The sequence below is a fragment of the Aulonocara sp. 'chitande type north' Nkhata Bay genome, linkage group LG13 (genome assembly GCF_057382095.1).
Source record: "Aulonocara sp. 'chitande type north' Nkhata Bay isolate Kocher_YH1m ecotype deep benthic linkage group LG13, A_spYH_male_GT1.1, whole genome shotgun sequence".
NCBI lineage: Eukaryota > Metazoa > Chordata > Actinopteri > Cichliformes > Cichlidae > Aulonocara > Aulonocara sp. 'chitande type north' Nkhata Bay.
This window is the reverse complement of record NC_141356.1, coordinates 4282275-4302645: the sequence shown is the minus strand read 5'-3', so window position 1 is coordinate 4302645 and position 20371 is coordinate 4282275. Positions and strand designations below refer to the sequence as shown.

Below are 20371 nucleotides of genomic sequence, written 5' to 3'. Positions count from 1 at the left end.
TTGTCATTGTGCATGTTCAACGGAAATTGTGGGTGCTGCACACCAACTGTGCAGGAATAAAATATAAAAAGTTGTCAGCAGGAATCAATAACAAACAAGAGAAGAGCCTGTTAAATAAAGTTACTGATGTTGATGAAGCAGGCAGGTTGTTTTGATTCAATTTCAATTCAATTTTATTTATGTAGCGCCAAATAACAACAACATTTCTAGCAACAGGTCCGTTTACAGCATCCTGCCATGCAATTAGGAACCCAACGTTAACGCTTATCAAGTGGAAAAAAGTTAGCATTCACCCTCCAGCTTAGATAATTTTAGCTTAGTGTTCAAAATAAAGCCAATCAGCTACTCTTGTAAAGCTTTGAATTGATGAGATTCTTGGCTAGTAACCTCTGCTGCCTTTAAACTGCAGAATTACTGCAGTGTAAGTCAGGAGGTCAAACATGGATGCGCTCTCCAGGAAAACATGGGCATTCAGTTAAGACCAAGGCTACTGAATTGGAACGAGGTAACAGAGGTTTATTATGAATATGTGTTGTTGCTCTTCAAAGGTAACAATAAAAGGCATTTTCATGCATTAAATTCCCATAATTCACTGCAAAAACATCACGTTCTCCTCTGTTTTCTTTGTATGAGGAAATGATTGCCATGACTCACTTAAAGCTATTCATACAGCCCATTAATGCTAAATGTGCATCAAAGTATGCGTCGCCTGAATATTTTTGTGACACCTCAACCAGATATGGAACATTGTTCAGTTCAGTTCAGTTCAGTTCATTTTTATTTCAAACATTTCAAACATGTGCCTTCACAATCATTACAAAATATCATTCCATTATTTGTTTGAAAAGGAGTAGGCTGAAGTATTTACTTATTTGTCCCTACCCCCTCAAGTTTTACCTCTCATTCATTTAATTTTTTTTTGTCTTAAATTAAACAAACAACATATGAAACATATAAACATATGAAGTAAAACAAAACATAACATACATAAATCAAAAACAAGAAATTAGCAAGCCCCACCACAGTATAGTTTCTTTCATATGAAAAATACAGAATGTGTATATTTGCAGATACACAAGTTATGGAAAAACAACAAACCAAAACAAAAAAACAACCAAAAAAGAACCGCAACACCATTACCAGCAACATTACCATCCTGGGTTAACCCCGTTTTCTTCATTCTTATACTTATTTAAAATTAGGTTTTTATATTTTACTTTAAACTGTTTTATGTTTTGACTGTCTTTTATTTCTTCTGTTAGACTGTTCCATAATTTAACTCCTGCAATTGAGATTGACATAGTTCTTAAAGTTGTTCTAGCACTTTGTATTTTTAAATTCCATTTCCCTCTTAAGTTATACCCACCTTCTCTTTCTATGAACAATTTACAGATTTCTTTGGGAAGCAATTTATTTCTTACTTTATACATTATTTGCGCTGTTTTAAGCTTCACCAAGTCTTGGAATTTAATAGCTTGCATTTTGACAAAGAGTGCATTTGTATGGTCCCTGTACCCTACATTATTTATTAATCTAATGGCCCTTTTCTGTATTATAGTTATTGTTTGTGTGTTACTTTTGTATGTGTTTCCCCAGACCTCTACACAGTAGCTCATATATGGCAGTAGTAAAGCACAGTATAAAATGTGCAGTGCTTTCTGATCCAACATATGCTTTGCTTTTCCCAGGACGGCAATGCCCCGTGCCAATTTCCCCCGAACATAAGTAATGTGTGGCTTCCAACAGAGCTTGTGGTCAATGATCACCCCAAGAAATTTTATTTCATTTACTCTTTCTAAATATACATTGTCAACACATATTTCTACTTCGATGTTTTTCTTTTGGTTTCCAAACAACATAAATTTGGTTTTATCGAGATTCAATGATAATTTATTTATATCAAACCACTTCTTTAATATCGTTAATTCCTGTGTGATCATCCCCAAAACCTGTGGCAACTCCACACCTGAACACAGTATATTTGTGTCATCTGCAAATATTACAAACTTTAAAATCTCCGATACTCTGCAGATATCATTTAAATACATAATAAACATTTTTGGACCCAGTACTGAACCTTGAGGTACTCCACAAGCTATATCCATCAAATTAGATTTATATTCATTTATTTGTACATATTGTTGCCTATTCCCTACATAGCTTTTTAACCATTCCAAAACCACTCCCCTAAACCCGTACTTTTCCAGTTTTTTTAATAGAATTTCATGATTAACAGTATCAAACGCCTTCTTTAGATCTAAGAAAACTCCGAGCGCATACCTCTTATTATCCATACATTCCGTTATCTTTTCCATTAAATCTATCAGTGCCAAAGCTGTTGATCTGTTGTTTCTGAACCCATACTGACTATCTGTCATTAATTCATATTTTTCCACAAAACTGTCAAATCTTTTTATGAAGAGTTTTTCCAGTATCTTAGAGAACTGGGAGAGTATTGACACTGGTCTATAGTTTGTAAAATGATGTCTTTCACCGGTTTTGTAAATGGGAATAACTTTAGCAACTTTCATTTTTTGTGGAAAAACTCCTTTTTGAAACGACAAGTTGAATATATATTTTAATGGTTTTACGATACCATCAATAACTGTCTTTACCGTTACCATATCAATATCATTCCAGTCTGTACTGGTTTTGTTCTTAAGTCCTCTAACCATGTCATAAATCTCTTTCTCTTCCACTGCTCTTAAAAACATTGAGCTACTATTCCTTTCAATATTTTCACCAGTGTCCCTTTCTATTCCATCAACCTTTATTTCTTCTGCCAGTTTTGGCCCTATGTTTACGAAGAATTCATTAAAGCCATTTACTATCTCTTTCATGTTATTAATACTTCTTGTCCCTTCTATAAAGTACCCAGGGTAATCATTATTCCTTGATTCATTTTTGATTATTCTGTTTAATACATTCCATATATCTCTTGTGTTATCTTTATTGTGTTCTAACCTTTTAATGTAATACTCTCTTTTACAGGATCTCATTATATTAGTTAATTTATTTTTGTAAGTTTTATACTTCATTTCAGTTTCTATTGTTCTCTTTTTTATGAATTCTCGATATAAGGTATTCTTTTTTTTGCTGGCATTTTGTAGTCCTTTTGTCATCCATGGTCTTCCTGCATAGTTGTGTTTCCTATTGATTTCAATTACTGGGCAGTTTTTATCAAGTAATGTGTTAAATGTTCTTAAAAATCCTTCGTAAGCTTTATTAACTTCTGTTTGTTCATATACAATATTCCAATCTTGCTTTAAAAGTTCATTTCTAAGACAATTTAAGGTCTTCTCTGTTCTTATTCTTTTGTAAATAATCTTATGTCCATCGTTGTTCACTTTATAATGGCAATTATACGATGCAAAGACTGGTAAATGGTCACTATATCATTGATTAACAGCCCACTTTTTATCTTTCCTTCTATTATATTTGTAAATATATTATCTAATAGAGTTGCACAATGAGATGTTATTCTGGTCGGTCTTGTTATCAGTGGAAATAAACCGATGCTGTACATGGAATCAATAAATTCTTCTGTACTCTTATTATGATTTGGATTCAATAAGTCAATATTAAAGTCCCCACAAATAAACATTCTTTTCTGATTTATATTTGTAAATAAGTCCTCCATATTATCCTTAAATATCTCAATCTTAGATCCTGGTGTTCTATATATACAACTGACAATTAGGTTTTTCCTTTTTTCTATAATTATTTCCACTGATAAACATTCCATCACTCCATCAATAACAGTTGTCATTCTTCCCATTCTTTTGTACTTTAGGTTTTTATCAATGTAAAGTGCCACCCCACCTCCTTTCTTGTTGATCCTGTCTACATGAAGGAATTCATATCCATTTATTTTAAAGTCTTCTTCTTTTCCAGGAGTTATCCAGGTCTCCGATATGGCTATCACATTGAATGGCTGTTCAAACTGTGTTATGTAGTCTTTGATGGATTGAAAGTTTGCATATAAGCTTCGACTATTAAAGTGAACCATTGTTATACCCTGTTCTACCTTGAATTCCTTTTTAAGTTGCTCATTTGTATAATAATTGCATTCATTTGTCTTATTGTTAAAGAAATTACAATCAGGATCTATGTTGCTGTCATACATCAATGTCTTATTTTCAATATCTATATGAGTTGTTAGTTGAAAATTGTCAGACATCTGCGTTGGTTGTGCACTTGTGTTTGGTTTCTTTTTCTTTTTTTTTGTACCTGTTCATTTGAAGGACCAAAGTGTGAACATGGTGGCTTTAATGGGAACTTTGTGGGTTTCATGATTACATCCAAGGAAGAAATGGAGGTCTGGGTCTGAAGTAAATAACAGAAGGCAATGTAGTTGATTGCTGAGGAAGGGATGAAGTGCGAGACAGGAAAACGGATGAACTGCATTTTGTTGAGAGTACAACAAAGAGGGTGAGAAGGCAGAGAGCAGTGAGGTAATGAAGCAGTGACCAGCGATCTCGGTTTTTGCCTTTGTTTCGTTCTCTGCTTGTTTTTCTTTTCCTTTCTGGCACACTCGTAGGCTAATTCAGATTTACTCCAAGGCAAGCTTTGCTTTTGTTTTTAGTAAATTAACACACACACACACACACACACACACACACACACACACACACACACACACACACACACACACACACAGCCTATTACGGTTTTAAAGCCACAGATGGTCTATCAGAGGGGAGTGTATGAGTATTTCAAGCAGTGATGGAAAACCATAGTGAGCACGAGTGTGTGTGTGTGTGTGTGTGTGTGTGTGTGTGTGTGTGTGTGTGTTTGGCTGTAGAAGTCTATGAATAGTGACAGTGAGGAAAAGGCTGTCAGAGCAGTAATTCAGAGCTCTGGCTGCTCTCATCAACACCAACATTGCAAAAAAAAAGGAAGAAAGAAAGAAAGGAGCCTTGTTGAAGAAGCTTTCTATTACACAATATGCTGCTAGGAGCCCTGCAGCACCTCACACACTATGAGCATGGTGTGTGTGTGTGTATTTGATGTATCTGCGTATGTAGAACTGCCACTGTGAACGACGATACACATGTGACATTTGCTGCATGAATTTCTTTTGCATTTAAAGAGAGCAAGAATGGTGCATCTCTTACATTGTGTGCCACCTGTCTAGCTTTGGCAAAAAAACCCTTCTGGACTGCTTTGCTGTTCTTTCAGTGCAAATAGAGCAAATTCTCCTGGAGTGTCTGGCAGTCACAGATGGTGGAACGAGTGAAAGGCCAGTGGAAGCTGTTTTGTTCTAAGCTAAAAGAGGCAGCAATTTAAAGAAACATCTTTGAGTTAAAGGATGCTCACTCTTATTTGCATCACCTCATCCCAAACACATCTCTTGACAGTAATATGATGTTTTGAAAGACTGCAACCTATCAGCCTGCCTGGGACTCTAATACATTTAAGGGAGTGGGTCTGTAAATATCAGCCATCTTTACTTCATCATTTAAGGCCATCTTCCCCTGCACGTCTGCATAGTGGCTGCTATTTTTGATCACTACGTGGGATTCTGTAGTTGTGCCTCTGTGGCACATGCCTGTTCTCCTCCACTGTTTCAAACTGTGTTAAACTGTGATCTGGCAAGTGTTCTAGGTGATAGGATTTTTTGAAAGTGCAGTGTTATTTGTACTGTACTGATTCATCACTGGCTTCTATTTGATGGTGTGTGCAGTTACACATGCAGACTGAGCAGCTTGGCATGTTTACATGCCTGTTGGCCAGATATAATTGCTAGATCCCGATGCACACTCCCTTTCCTGATCCTCATGATGAGTTTTCATTTGTTTTGTTTTGTTGTTGTTTTTTTATTCTAAAAGATATGTAATATTGTATAACAGATTAACCCTCCAGTTGTGTGCACCCACCCCTTACTTTAGTGTTCCGGTCACAAGTGACCATTCTCTTTTAACAACTCTTAAATTAACATTAGAAATATTTTTCACCACCAAATTCAGTTCAGTGATCATTCAGTGGGCCATTCAGGGGGTCAGAGGTCAAACCAACCCAGACATTCTGTCCATTAACAAGATGTTATTGTTATTGCAATACAGCCATTAGTAATGTCATTTGTCTTTGTGGTTCTAGTACCCTCTGGAAGTGATGGTGATGAAGAGAGAAATCACTTCCAAATAAAATACTCTAAAGAGGACACATTTCCAGCTCCATGTGTTTATTCTTGGAAATCGGGCTACTAGAGTAACCCTGTTTGTCTTGGTGCAGCTCCTCACGTCCTTTGTGTTAAGCAGGCAGTTTTAGTCCCTCTGCCTTCAGGCAACTTTCCTCTGATTGTCTGCTTCGCAAAAACAGGGGATTGGGAGGCTCGCAGCCAAAGAGATGTGATCATATTATTGTTCTGTTTTACTCACATAAGCGTGTGAAGCCTGAGCTCTTGGTTATGAGGGATTACTCGTGCATACGCTAATCTCATCCTCTGAAACTGTGGCCATGTTTAATATGTGCATCCACAATTTGCACAGGACCCTGACCTTAAAAGTACATTAGAAAAGGACTCCTTATTTGTTATTGTCAATAGGAATGATTACAGGAAACACACCCCGTTTCAGTATTTAAATTGCTTGTGAGTTTTAATTTTGACTTGATTATGCTAAAAACTTTTTTTTTTTAAATTGATGCATTTGAAAACTTTATGGTGGTCAGTCTACTGTCGTTGTGACTCCTAAAACAAATAGACAAATTGTCAGAAGGCGTTATTATAGCTCTGCATCAACAAGTAGACATCAGAAGCTAGTTACCCAATGTTAGTGCCAGCTTGGTAAAGCTCACCCCACCTGCCAGCTGCTTTAATTGGCTCACATCCCACATGCTCCACATGTTATAGCTCCCTTCCCAAATCATCCCAGATGATGGTCTTATCTCAGCGGTTCAGAGCCTGCAGACTCTGTCTGAGTCATGCCGTCGCTTCCATAGCACTTTCCCGAAGAAGGAAGCTGAATGGCTGACGATTACTGCAGCCTGGAGATTTTGAAGTCTATTAAATGTATTCTTTTTAACTTTGCAAAGAAACCCCAAAACGCTTAGCAGGAAACAGACTTAGCTTCCGTGACTGAGTTATGTTATATAGCTCGCTGACATGAGGCAGATCAGGTGTTCTCACCTTCCTTCATGCTAATGTTCTATGACTATTAATAGGAAGCTCCTCCTGCCCCCTTCAATACCTGACCCACCTTAACTGGCTTCACTTGAGAGAAAATGGAGAGTGTGTGTGTGTGTGTGTGTGTGTGTGTGTGTGTGTGTGTGTGTGTCTGTCTGTCTCTCGGTATGACTAGCCATCCATCTTACCTCCTCTGCTCTTGTTATTCCTCCATCCTCACCTGCCGCTTTTCATTTCAGCTCACCCGTGTTCACTTTGTTTTTCTCTCCTCTTTCCACCCCTACCTTTACTTTCACCTACACTGTTTTTGCTTTTCCCCTTCCTTCTTCCTATCTTGCTCCCCCTGCCCCACATTTTCTTCTCCATTCCCCCCTCCACCTCATCTCCGCCTTCCCTCCTCCAGTCGGATGAAGTCTGCAGGGAGAGACGGAGGAGCGCAGTGCTGCCTGCTAAGCAGCAGAGGACAACACATGTGCTTGCATTTCTGTGTGTGTGTGTTTTATGTGTTGTGTGTGGGTGGTGTGCAACTTTGTGTAATATATGATGTGTGCTTGTGACACTGACTGCAGCGTGCTTATTCACTGCAGAGCGGCTTGCAGGAGCTGCTGTTTATCACACTGTCTCTCCTTATCTTCTTCATGCTGTCTGTCGCCTTCCCCCTTTCTATTTTCAGTCTTTGTCCCATCTCTTCACATGTGTACACACACACACATTCCCACACACACCTGAGCAGAGCTTTTAAGCAGGTGTTGTTTTTTTTGTCAGCTCCATCCATTAAACATAATGGGTGTGTGCATGAAAGCTGTTTTTGTTTTGTTTTTTTCTTAATAATGAAAAGGTGTATGTGAGCGGAACAGCGTGCGTGTGTCCTGTCTCCAACAGTTCACGTCTTCCTCTCTTTGCAGCGGCCTAATTAATGTCATCCGTCTCACTTACACTGACAATGCTCCTCTCTTCTCTCTCCTATGTTGTCTCCTCTGTTCTTTTCTCCCCTGTCTTGTCCTTTATTTAACTCTTGCTTTTCGGCCCTTTGTTTAGACCCTTTTTTTCTTCCATCTTCACATCAGTCTTTTTCCTGTCTTGGCCATCTTTTCTCTCTGTGGCACATTGAGTAGCCAAAGGTATGACTAAATATATTTCCAAGTCTGCTGTGTATTCAGTGACACAAACCTGTTGGATTTATTTTATAATTATGAGTACAAGCAAGAGAATATGTCCAAATCTGCCAAACACACAGTTTGACAGACAGAAAATGTTATATTCAGATTTTTTTAATTTGTTTTTTGTTTTGTTTATTCAGTAAAAGTTATTTTATGGCTGCTCATGTTTATTTGAGAACTTGCTCTCTTGTCTTCACTTCCTTCAGGTTCTGTCTTTCTAACCATTTCCTATTTTGTTGGCAATTAATTTGTGAAATGTGAGTAATTGGCATTTATGCAAAGCAGTTTAGCAACAGTGAAAAGAGCAGCAAAGCAGGCGACTCTCGGACTTACTAAAGTACTTTGACATGATATAAAATCTTATTCCTCTTTGTTTTGGCCTTGGCCCTTTTTCCCTTCCTTTAAGCCAAGTTTCTTCTGATTGGCTGCCCCTCATTAGCAGAGGATTTTACACAATAGTTGGGAAAGGCTTCTCTGCTCACGGCCAAGAGTAGAAAATATCGAATCCTGAGTTTTTGGCTCACAGGGATCACTTAGTGACTGGAAGTGGAAGTCACTGTGAAAAAGATAAAGCTCCACTCACACAAGGAATAAAGACTAGCTGGTAACTCCCAGAAAACTTAAAGTCACCATAGAAAAATGCATATTCCCCGACTGGTTAGCAAATGGTTGCTGAAGGTTGCCAGCAATCACTGGGTAAAATCTGTCAGGTTTAAAAACTCGTGAGTGCTTTGGATGCTGGTAGATTGCCCAGCTGCCCGTAGTTTGCATGGAAGATGTCGACTTGTCTGCAAAGACTTGCCAACACACAAGCGGCAGTAACCACGATGGAAAACTAAAAACGTTCTCCTTCAAATTAAAAGTTGTGCCTTCCTGCAGGTGCAGCTCTTAATATGAAGGCAAATATTCTCCCTTTGCTGTTTGTGTCACACTCGTAACACTTCCCCTACAGCTCAGAGAGTAAATGGCAAGTTGGCTGGTTGGTGTTGGTGGTGTTGTGTTTCTGCCAGTGTGACTGGGGTCTAACACAAACGTTGGCATTATCATCTGAAACTATGACCATGTTTATTCTCATGTACGTTAAAGATTAAAATAGGTAAGACAGAATAGGTGAGAAAACAAATCTAAGCTCCTCTGCCTTGTTTCTCTGGTCTGGTTCTTTCTGCTGATTAGGTGAGATTTACATTACATGTATATTTTTAGGGTATGGTGACAAGAGCAACTACATGATTGTAGTGTATGAGAAATGATCTGTCTGGATGAAAGTCTATATATTCATGACGCTTCTCTCCTTGCCCTGTGTCTTTCTGTCTGACAGTCTGGTTCCAGTATAACAACTCCACAGGTGGACCCCTCCACCTCCTCCTCTTCTTCCTCCTCTACCTCCACCACTACCACAGCGAAAGCAGAGGAGAAGAAGCTTTTATCTAAAGACTCGATCCTGTCCCTGTACGCAAGCAGCTCAGTGGGCAGTCAGCCACAAAGCCAGCAACAGCCTGCTCCAGGACAAGGTAACACACATGCTCTCATACAGCCAGCAGTTATTATTAACCCTTTGTTAATCAAGTCAAAGCAGCTTGGTCAATTGACTCAAACTCACATTTTCAATTCAAGCAGAGTCACTCAAGTTTGTAGGTCTTTTTAAAGGATACAGTTTGCAGGAGGTGTTTCTAAGACTGGTAGAGGGAAAAAATAAAGATTGACAGTTTGTTGCTAAGGAGTTGTGATTTCATGCCACTTTCTCTTTTGGGTCAGGCTCATGTGTTTACTGAGCTTGAGCGTCTTTTGTCAACTGAACTATACCGACACAAAAGCTTAAAAATTTGTTTAAAAAAATCACATTTATTATCGGTTTTATATTAGCCGTTCCACAAAAGATCGAGCATGGTGTTAGTTCAGACAGGAGACAAAGCTCAATCCTGGCAGAAAAGCTGATCTTCAATACTCCGCTGATATTCTCCCACTAGGGCTGCACATGTGCCAGCCACTTGGCAACCCACCTCAAATCAAGGCTCAATAAAGGTTCTGGCTTTCAGTTCTGTTCAGTGCTGGGGGGTCTTCCTGCTTCCAAATCTAAATTACAGCTGTAAAAACTTCAGTGGTCTTGGCTAAACTGTTTACAACTACACACCGCACTCAAACATGGGGTTGGACGTTACCCACAAAGATGGTGTAGCAGTGAGCTTGGCATTGATTCTCGACCTCTTAATCTTCTCAAGAGCCGCCGAACAAAACTAATCCTCACTTTATTTTCGCTACTCTCTGCCCCCCTCTCACGGACAATAACCATATCCAACTTCTTAATAGCAATTAACTGGTCTGCATTGGTGCATCATATCTTTATTCTCTTCCCCCTCCTGCCCCCCCCCCCCCTCTTTCTTAAATAAATAACTATCATATCTGATATCATATCTCACAGTACAATAATATTGAATGGGTTGCATTGTTGTATTTTGTCATGTTTCTCAGGTCTTTGTCTGAATTTCTACGAACATTATTGCTAAGGATTGTCTTATTGCATTGGAGTCACACTGGGTTAAATATGTACACTTGGGTTTTAAGGGGTATTTATTATTTTCTTCTTTTTTTGGGGTTGTATGGAAGCCCCAAACGCAATTTCATTGTTCTTGACAATGACAATAAATAAATAAAAATGCTATTTAACTTCATTTAATTGCATGCATTGCATTGCACCATTGTTTCTGTGGCCATGAGCTGAAACCTACTCCCCAAGAAGGCCGGGAGGATTGAACGAGGACCCTTCTTGTTATGAGGTGACAGTCTGCACCTCTTCACCACTGTGCCGCCTCAAAACTCGAAATAAATTACACTTTTGTTTTGTGTTTGACCTATAAAGTGTCAAATTATTGCTAACATCTTCATCATATCAACGTTTTAAGGTCAAGGTCAAGGTCAGATTTATTTATATAGCACATTTCCAACAGCCGATGCTGCACAAAGTGCTTAACAATAAAATTAAAAACTACAGTGTAATACAATTAAGAGGACTAAAAGGCTGATGATCCGTTTATAGCTTGGAAAATGATCCGCAAGTGGCTGGAAATCTGCAAATGAAGGCAGCAGTGTGTCTGCTTGTGCAAAGAGAACATTTTAGCCTGGCCAAAAGGCTGTGTTTATTTTTGGTCTACATTTCAGAGATGGAAAAAAGGAGACTGGTGGAAAACAACATAAACAAGTGGAGTTGTGGCTGACTTTGGAGAGCAGTCAGAGGCTGAGAGCTCACTCACACCCTGCTGACATTGTGTATGTGTGTGTTTGTCTGGTAAAGCTGATCTATTAATCAAGAGAATTCTTACTTGCTCATAGCCTGACACCTTTACAGATGCACACAAAATGAAAACTTATGGCATTAAGAGCTTTTGGACCTTGAGAACCTTTTGATACATTCTATAACTCTTAATGGAACGGCAGCTTTTTTTGTATCTTCACTCTGCAGAAACTAGAAAGTATCTTTTTTTTTTTTTTTTTCTTTTTTTAGCTCCTGACACTGACTTCATCAGTACAATAATTTAATAATTAAGATCATGATTTGATCAGGTTAAACAAAAGATGCAAGATTTCGTAATCCTGGATGTTTGAAGTATTTTTTTGGAAGCTACAAAACAATTTATGGTACCCATACACGTTCCACAAAAACTTGCTGTACGTTACGCTTTTCTAAGCTTTGTTCTTATCTCTGGACACTCACATGAACCTTGTGACCTCTTTGGAGAATCACCCCCAGAATGGGAGCCTACATTTTTAATGATTACATGCTGCCACTGCAGAAAATAGTTACTGTTAAGGCAAGAGGTGTGGGAGCTGTTATCGTAGCAAAAGTACCGGCAAGTGCATTTGGAGAGTTGTGTAACTGTATCTTAATGTGTCTGTATGTAATCAGATCTGAAAATGTGTAAAGGAACCTTTAAATGCATTTTGAGCAATCTGATTACACACAGACACACTGAGATCCAGTTACACACTCAGCAGAAAATATTACTGCTACAGTAATAGCCCCACACAAAGAACCTCGGCAGTTACGATTTATATGCATTACTGGACTCGTGGATCAGAGGACTGAAATTCAATTTACATTCAATTCAATTATATTTATATAGTCCCATTTCACAACAGCAGTCATCTCAAAACACTATATGGTAAAGGCATCACAGTGTCAGAGAGAGAGCAATCAATGAAGTTCTCTCATTTGATTGCTAAAACAGAGACCTCCTGAATGAGGCTCGAACATCAGAACATTTAGAAGACGAGGGAAACAGACGAACAAAGAGCTTAAAAAATAAACAAGATTAGACGCAGATTGCGGGAGAAAGTAGACAGAAGTTACTGACATGTACTAGTGGCATGTAAAAGAGGAAATGGGAGAAGAAAACACTCAGTGGATCATAGGATCAAGGAAAGTCCCACAGCAGCCTTTCATTGAAGCAGAAAACTAGGGGATGGTTTTAATTAATCAAACTTAATCTTAAAGATTGATTAATAATTTTAAAAATGGATGGTGTTTGACTCTGAACCCAAACTGGGAGCTGTTCCAAGCCTGACAGCTGATGTCGCTGCCTCCCATTTTACTTTTAGAAACTTTAGGAAGTTGAAGTGCAGCTGAAGTGGGACAATCTATGAGATCTTTAAAATATCAAGTGGTGCAATGATTCAGAACTTTGTATGTGAAGAGAACCCCATGCTTTTTTTCCAAGACTAGAATTAGCTAGTGAAGCCAATGAACCTAATGTGGGAGTAATATGCACTTTTAAAGAAGCTTCTCGGATGAGAGGTGAAACATGTCCAAGGAAACGTAAAGAAGTCCAGAGCATGCAGCAGAAGGCCTGGGGCTGCTGCGTTTAGCCTGGCTGAATACAGCTGCCTGCTCAACCTGTAACTTAAACCGACACTCAAGGATGTTCTTAATGTAATTCATTTTTTTAATGTGCAAGCTGAAGGACATGTGTTCAAAAAGGACTTAAAGGTTCCTCGCAGTAGAAATGTCTTGTGAATGTAGCGCGTAAACAAACATTACACATACACGGCGTCTCGTAAGCTGGCAAAGACGTGCAGGTTATAAATACAAGGCTGCAGACTCAGACCTAGGTGTTTACACACAAACAGATGCACACCTAGGCAATGTTGTACACACACATGCATGTTAGAGGGAAGATGCATCATAAAAACGTAGGAGAGTAAAGATGAAAGGTCAGCGTGCTGAAAAGCAGGGACGTCTAGTTCACACTGCATTTACTAGGGTCCCAGTGCAGCAGTAAAAATAGCGAAGTGTCTGCAGGTTCGCTTTCATCTCACAGTTATTATGTGTAAAGACTGAAGTGTCAGGAGAGTGTGCATGAGCGCCTGTGCGAGGATGTATAGGTAGGCGGATGTTCACACATACATCATCCATCAGCCTGTGTGGGAAAGCATTAGTGCTGCATGTTTTCTGCTTGGTGGGAGAAAACAGGCAGCAGATTTTTACAGCAGGCACATGCATTGATTATAGTGTTCCATGTTTACACTGATGTATCAAGGATTAGGAATGGAATGAAGGGCTTTCTGCGTATTGTCCTCTCTGAATCCAAATAAATGCAGATTGAGATCAAAGCCAAAAGAACCTTGCCAGGCTAATGCTCAAAAATCAGACTTTCATCCTGCATGCACTGTATGTGTGCGCGGGACTGTGTGCACTTATCCATGCTGCAATGGAAAGGCTCTAAGTGCAGCCAACAATGAGGTGATCAGAATGTCAGAATATACAGAAGGCCAAAAAACATTGCTTCGTCAGTGATCTGTGGATTAGCTATTTGTCCATGGATCTGTACTGATTTTTTTGGCTTTATAACAGCTAAAGACTAAAACCTGTGGGGCATTATGACTTGTGCTAAAGAGGATATATTATAATATGAGAGGACAGTCTCTCATTTTGTACATGCACAGAGCAAAGCAGGGAAGCAGGCAAAAATAGTTTGTTTTTGCCTGCCTGATGGTATCAAGCTAACTCTGCAGATGTCCTTCTTCCCAACAACCTGTTCTGTTTCTTCTTGTGAGGTTATGAAGTAGAGCTGGGCGATAGAACGATAACGATATGTATCGCGATATAACTTTTACTCGATAGAGAAATTAAGCTATCGCGATAGACCTCGCCGCTCTTGTCCTCAAAAAAAAAAAAAAAAAAAAAAAAAAAAGGTCAGCCAATCCAAATTAAGTAGCGCAGAGCCGAACCAATCACAGCCGCAGCGTCACGTCGCGTGACTTGTTACGTACAGCACAAGTGCCAAGCCGCACGTGTGTTTGTTTGGGAAGCAGCCAGCGGGTAATGGAGCCAGCGCGTAATGGAGGAAATGAGTGTGCCGACTAGAAAAATCAACCGAGCGTGACCGAAGAGAAAACAGATGACGGTTCCAATGCCGGAGAGATTGTCGAACAGAAGAGCCAAAGAAGTTCCGTAGTGTGAAGGTATTTCGGCTATTTCAAGTCTGACAAAAAACAGAGTAGCGTGCACTGTAAATTATGCCGAAAGCAAGTCTGGAAATACAATAAACCGGTGCATGCGTCACACTGTGCGCCACGTTATTCTTTCGGTGAAATGAATTTCTACAATACTGTTAATTCTACTCTCTGCAGTGTTTAAATGCTTACATATACACACAGTTACTGTCCCTCCACACATACGACTCGGTTCTGCTTCTATGCCCCAGCTTTGTTTACTTTTTCCCACCGAGGCTTCTAGACTTCTGATTGGCCAATATTTCTGCACGGTTAGGAATCTAGCGCCACCTGCTGCTTTGGCATGTTCATAGCAGCGTTTTCCTTCATTTCTGCCTTTATGTGTGGACGGGATTATTTTTTAAAACGAAAACGGAAAATCTCCGTTTTCAAAAATACCCGTGTACGTGTGGACGTAGCCTCAGTCTCTGACTGGAAGCGCTAATTCGTCATTCGGCTTTTGTCAGACTAAAGTAACTGTTAAAACTGTTTGAAAAGCTCAGCTATACAACAAGGAGAGATTGAGAATTTCCTTTTAGTTCTCAGTTTATTTGATATTGACAAAAGTTAGTCAGTTTTGTCTGTTCTTCTGTAAAACAAACTAAGATTTATTTTTAGAATTAATATTTTGTTTCTAAGTGGAATTGACAATTTAGTCTGTTTCGTTTGTTCTATTTTGAAACTTAAACGCTTTAGTGGCTGCCTTTTGTGTAGTTTGCAATATTTGCCTTTATTTATCTGAAAAAGTCTCATGTTCCTTAAGTACATCTACCCTGTTGAACTTATTATGGGAAATAAATATTTAAATAAAAACAAGCTGCTGATTATTTCACATTTTACTTGTGAGCAACGGCACATTTAAATCTTACAAATATAGTTATTTGGCTTATATCGTGATAGATATCGTTATCGACTGAAATGAAAAAAACATATCGTGATATGAAAAAATCTCATATCGCCCAGCTCTATTATGAAGTGTTCCCATACCGGGTGAACTATGTAACTGGTAAGAGGTCAGGATCTCTTTTCCTGGAAAACATTCAGTGGAAGTCGCACAGGAAACTTGAGCCTCATCACCTGGTTTAAATGAGCTAACTGTGGATGTCATATCTTGTATCCAAGGATTGTTTCAGCCAAAAGTCCATTTGATACACATGAAAATTCCAACACCAGCCAAATCTCCGGTGAGGCCTGGGGGTCTCCTCTTCGTAGGACATGCCCAAAACATCTCACCTAGGAGACATAATCACTGTGGATCACCAGCAGCTCTACTTTTGAATGACCAAGCTACTCACCCTATCATGCATCAGACATTGGTTCAATCTGTCTGTCAATCTCCCACTCCACTCTTCCCTGACCAACTACAAGATCTACTTGGTAGTGCAAGATCCTGAGATACTTAAACTACTCCAATTGGGGCAGCAACTCAAAACCTGTAGTGTGCACTTCCCTGTTTTCTGGCAGAGAATCAAGGTGATTCTCTTTCCAGTTTCTTCACACCTGGCTGCAAACCATTCCAGTGCGAGGAACGGAACACAACCTAATGAAGGCAACAAAATAGAACATCATCTTTAAAAAGCAAAGATGAAATGTTGAAGCCACCAAAGTGTAGACGCTCCAACACCTGGCTACACCTAGATATTCTGTTCATAAAAACTATGAACAGAATCGGTGATTAAAGGCAGCCTTGGCAGAATCAAACACCCACTGTAAATGAGCCACATTAAATGCTGGCAATTTAGACTAGGCTCTTGCTGTGGTTGCACAGGTACCAAATTGCCATTTACAATGGACCAAATACCCCATTTTCCCAAAGAACCCCCCAATTGAAGCCTTTGAAGTAAACAAAACACATGTAGACCCGTACCGCATTATTCCTCCTGGATCTGAAGTTCAAGTAATGGAAGGATTCTCCATTCCAGTACTCTGGCATAGACTTTCCCAGGGAGATTAAAGAATGTGATCAACCTATAGTTGGAACATAACTTTCGGTCCCCAGTTTTGAGAAAGAGAGAGTCCAGCCCTGAGAAAGAGTCCAGCCACAGTAGGGAGGAAACTCATCTGCCGAACATGGTAGAACCAAGGTTCTATTTATTAATGATGTAAACGACAGAAGTAGAAGGATGAACTCATGAGCTCAGATTGAGCCAAATGCTTCAAAACTGATTGGATACAGCTTCATAGCACAAATGGAAATTGTTTTTGTACTTGCACAGTAACCAGTTTGTGTGATTTCCCACCATACAGGCATACAGGACTTTATTCTATATACTGCAAGTACCTTGCAGTGAGGTGACAAAGCCAACCACTTCACTGAAAATGACCCAAAACATATTGCTATAGCAACTCTACAATTTTTCAAGGAAAGAAAGTGTATATTCGTTAATACAATGCAGTCATCTGATGTCAGTCCATAAGAGCATACTTTCAGTTACCGAAGGCAGAGAGACCCACAGAAAAACCACTGAAGGTGGCTGCAGTAAAAGCCTGGCAACTTAGTGCCAGCCTACAGGAAGCAATTCATTTTTAGGAAAGACACTGTATCTTTAGACTATGAAATGCTGACATTACAGCTATTTCAACCACTGCTGAAAACCTCCTTAGTACCAACTGAAGGTCATTGTCTCACAAAGCCAATTTAACAACATTGTCTTCAAAAAACAGACAAAATTCCAAGGTCCTCAAACTGCACATCTCATCTGCCTCAAGTTGCACCAGAGCTTTTTATCACTTTTTCACGGTGACCCAGTGCATTGCTGATGGCATTTGGGCAATACAAGAGCAGCTAGTGGCTCTTTGGCTCTGAGAAGGTTCATCAGGTCATCATTTTTAATAAAAATGTCAAGAATCTGCCTTTCCCTATTATCATCCGTCTTCTTGCCACACACTGAATGCAGCACTCTTTGGTGACCTGTTAGAGATGTCACTCTTCAATGAAATCCCAGTCAAAGGATATCACCTGCAGCTCTTCACCTCACTGTTCTTTGTGCATTCCCCGTTTGTTTTTATGTTTTTACTGTTTCTCAACATCTTTACAGGATGAGTGCTAGTACGTTTGTTTGTTTTATTGATTGTAATTTGGGATGTTTGACTTCCTGAAGATTCTTATATTTGAATTTGAAGGCAAAGTTTGAAGGCATATTCTGTTGTCTTGTATTGCAGGCAGTGTGTACATGGGCCAGCCTCAGATGCAGTTCACTCCGCAGGGCTACGCCACAGCAGTGGCTGGAAGTATCCCACCCACCACCACCATGATGGGGTCTGGGGCCATGGTGTCTGGGATGGCACTGCCAAATGGGGGCTACATGAGCATGCAGCAGGGTGCGATGCCTGCCAACCAAGGACAGAACATGTACAGCATGCAGCAAGGACAGTGGAATATGGGCCAGGTAACAGGAAGAAATATAAATCTCTGTATTAAAGTGCAGTCAGAATGATGATTAACATTTAGCTTTTTGCCCACTCCAGTTGCTGTGAATATATAGATTCACACTTAGATCTGTTCCCCAATTCTGTGTGGAGCTCGGTGCAGTAATAACCTCACCAATGTAGTAAAAGCCCAAGAGGTGCAGCTTTAATCAGCTATTCAATCTTTTTTATAACCAGGGTTACTGTATAATAATATGAGGGGTTTTTTTCTTTTATTCTGTCACATGCCTTTATTCCTTTGTTCCTAATTCTGCCCAGAACAGTACATTACTTAGTATATAACCTTTGATTTAGGATCTTTTAATACTACTTAGAATGCAGAATGAAATTTGATGATTTGTGTGACTTGATCATTGGTTATAACTGTTTTCCAGCCAATTTGGAATGAAATTACATAATAATACCATAGACTGTATATAACAGATGGTCATAGCCACCATGATGCCATGCACTGGTTTCTTGGCTTCCCAATTTGAAGCCTCAATGATAGTGTCTTTCTTGGAGCTGCAATCAACCTTATTTGGACAAGAAGGTGAAAAGTTAAGACTCACTATCTAACCTCCTGAGAACCAAGGAAAAAAGTATCTTTCAGATTTTCCCACTGCAGAGGACATAGTGAATGTGCTGGGTCTCAGGAGGGTGAGGCTAACAAAGCTTTGTTGCATAAACTGTATGGGTGCAACACATTGTTCTGTTGATGTTGTCCACAACATGCATTCACATGCATCACGGGTCACAGCTCTTTAAGGTCCAGCCACAGCATTTTAATCAGGCGAGGGTCTGGACTTTGACTGGGCCACTGCAACACCTTCAGTCTATACTTTTTCAGTGATTCTGGTGTAGATTTGCTGCTGTTTGGGGATCTTTCACCTGATGCATGACCCAATTTGGGCCTCACATTTTGACTCTAGAATACTTTGGTATACAACTCAATCGCTGCGAGGTTCCCAAGTCCCGTGACTCAAATCATTACCCCTCCACCACCTTCCTTGGCAGTTGATGTGGTTTTGCCTAAAGTGTTTCAAAACTGTATTTTTCACATGCCTGTATATTGTAGAATCCTTCACTAATGTTGCAGTGGCCCACTTCATGGCCATTCATAGAGCTAATGTTACTGAAGGAGCATCTGCTGTAGGATTTCCTTTTGGTGACGTAAGTGCTTCCAAGATTAGTCCAACATTCAGAGAGTTTCGGTGACTTCTAATCACATCCCTGACAGAAATGCTCTTAGATTATTAAACTCGTACTTAACTGGTGCAGGTGATTGCAGTCTATAATGTGGAAGCATAGTAACAGTTCATCTGATAGAACAAAATTAAATTGGACGTGAAAAATTGTCTGTCCAGGGAAAGATGTGAAACAGACACCAGCAGCAATCCCCCTTTATGTGTTTAGATACACTTGTGCTTTTGCCGTAACTGCATCACTGTGTCTACATTAATCTTTTCTTCCCATGGTCTCTTAAATGCATCTTTCTTTCTTTATATTAGTTATTTATTAGAGCAATCTGGTTTTCTAAATCGAAAGAGGAAATATTACGTTTTACACAGAAATCATACCCCCGTGAACCATTACCAGGAAAAGACGCGTCTTTACAGAGCCTGAAGTTCGTCTATTGAATACTTTCTGTGGTCACAACCTAAAAGGATGTATTTACTACAGTTGCATAATGTTTTACTTCACTGGTGCTTCAGATTGTATCAGTGAAATCCCCAATGTATATTTCTGTCCAATGTTCAGAGCAGGCAGTCATGAAATACAGTGGATGTCTAAAAAGAACAGCTCAGTCCACAAAGACATTCATTCTTTTGTCTCGTCCAGAAAGGATTCAAGAGAACTTGCAGCATTCACCAGCTTTCATGTGAATGAGTTTTCAGGGCCTGGCAGATGAGTCATGAAGCGATTCAGGTTGGCTTTATTCAGCCTAGATCTCAATGGCTAAATCTGAATGAATTTTTAAATGTGACACAGAAGTTACAAAAATAGAATTTCAGATCAGCTCAGTTCACTGTTAATATTTTCTTCACTGTATCCTCATTGCATGATTTTTCAGTTTTTCTGCACAGCATTCCCATAAGAAAAAGAAATATTAAAAACTTATAAAAGACTTGCTTAAGATGTGGCTTACTTCATATAGTGAATCATATCAGGCTTATATGATTTACTCATG

The 20371-nt window shown here is 39.4% G+C and overlaps 1 protein-coding gene across 4 annotated transcripts in view; it reads left to right on the top strand.

Annotated features, from left to right (window-relative positions):
- Window positions 1-20371, top strand: part of LOC147315478 (stromal membrane-associated protein 1-like) — a 161918-nt gene that overhangs the window by 136046 nt on the left and 5501 nt on the right. For all 4 annotated transcript variants that reach the window (XM_086258319.1, XM_086258321.1, XM_086258320.1 and 1 more), the window contains 2 exons: window positions 9605-9797; window positions 17935-18161. In XM_086258319.1, the coding sequence (XP_086114445.1) occupies window positions 9605-9797; window positions 17935-18161 (420 nt within the window). The remainder of the gene's footprint in view (window positions 1-9604; window positions 9798-17934; window positions 18162-20371) is intronic.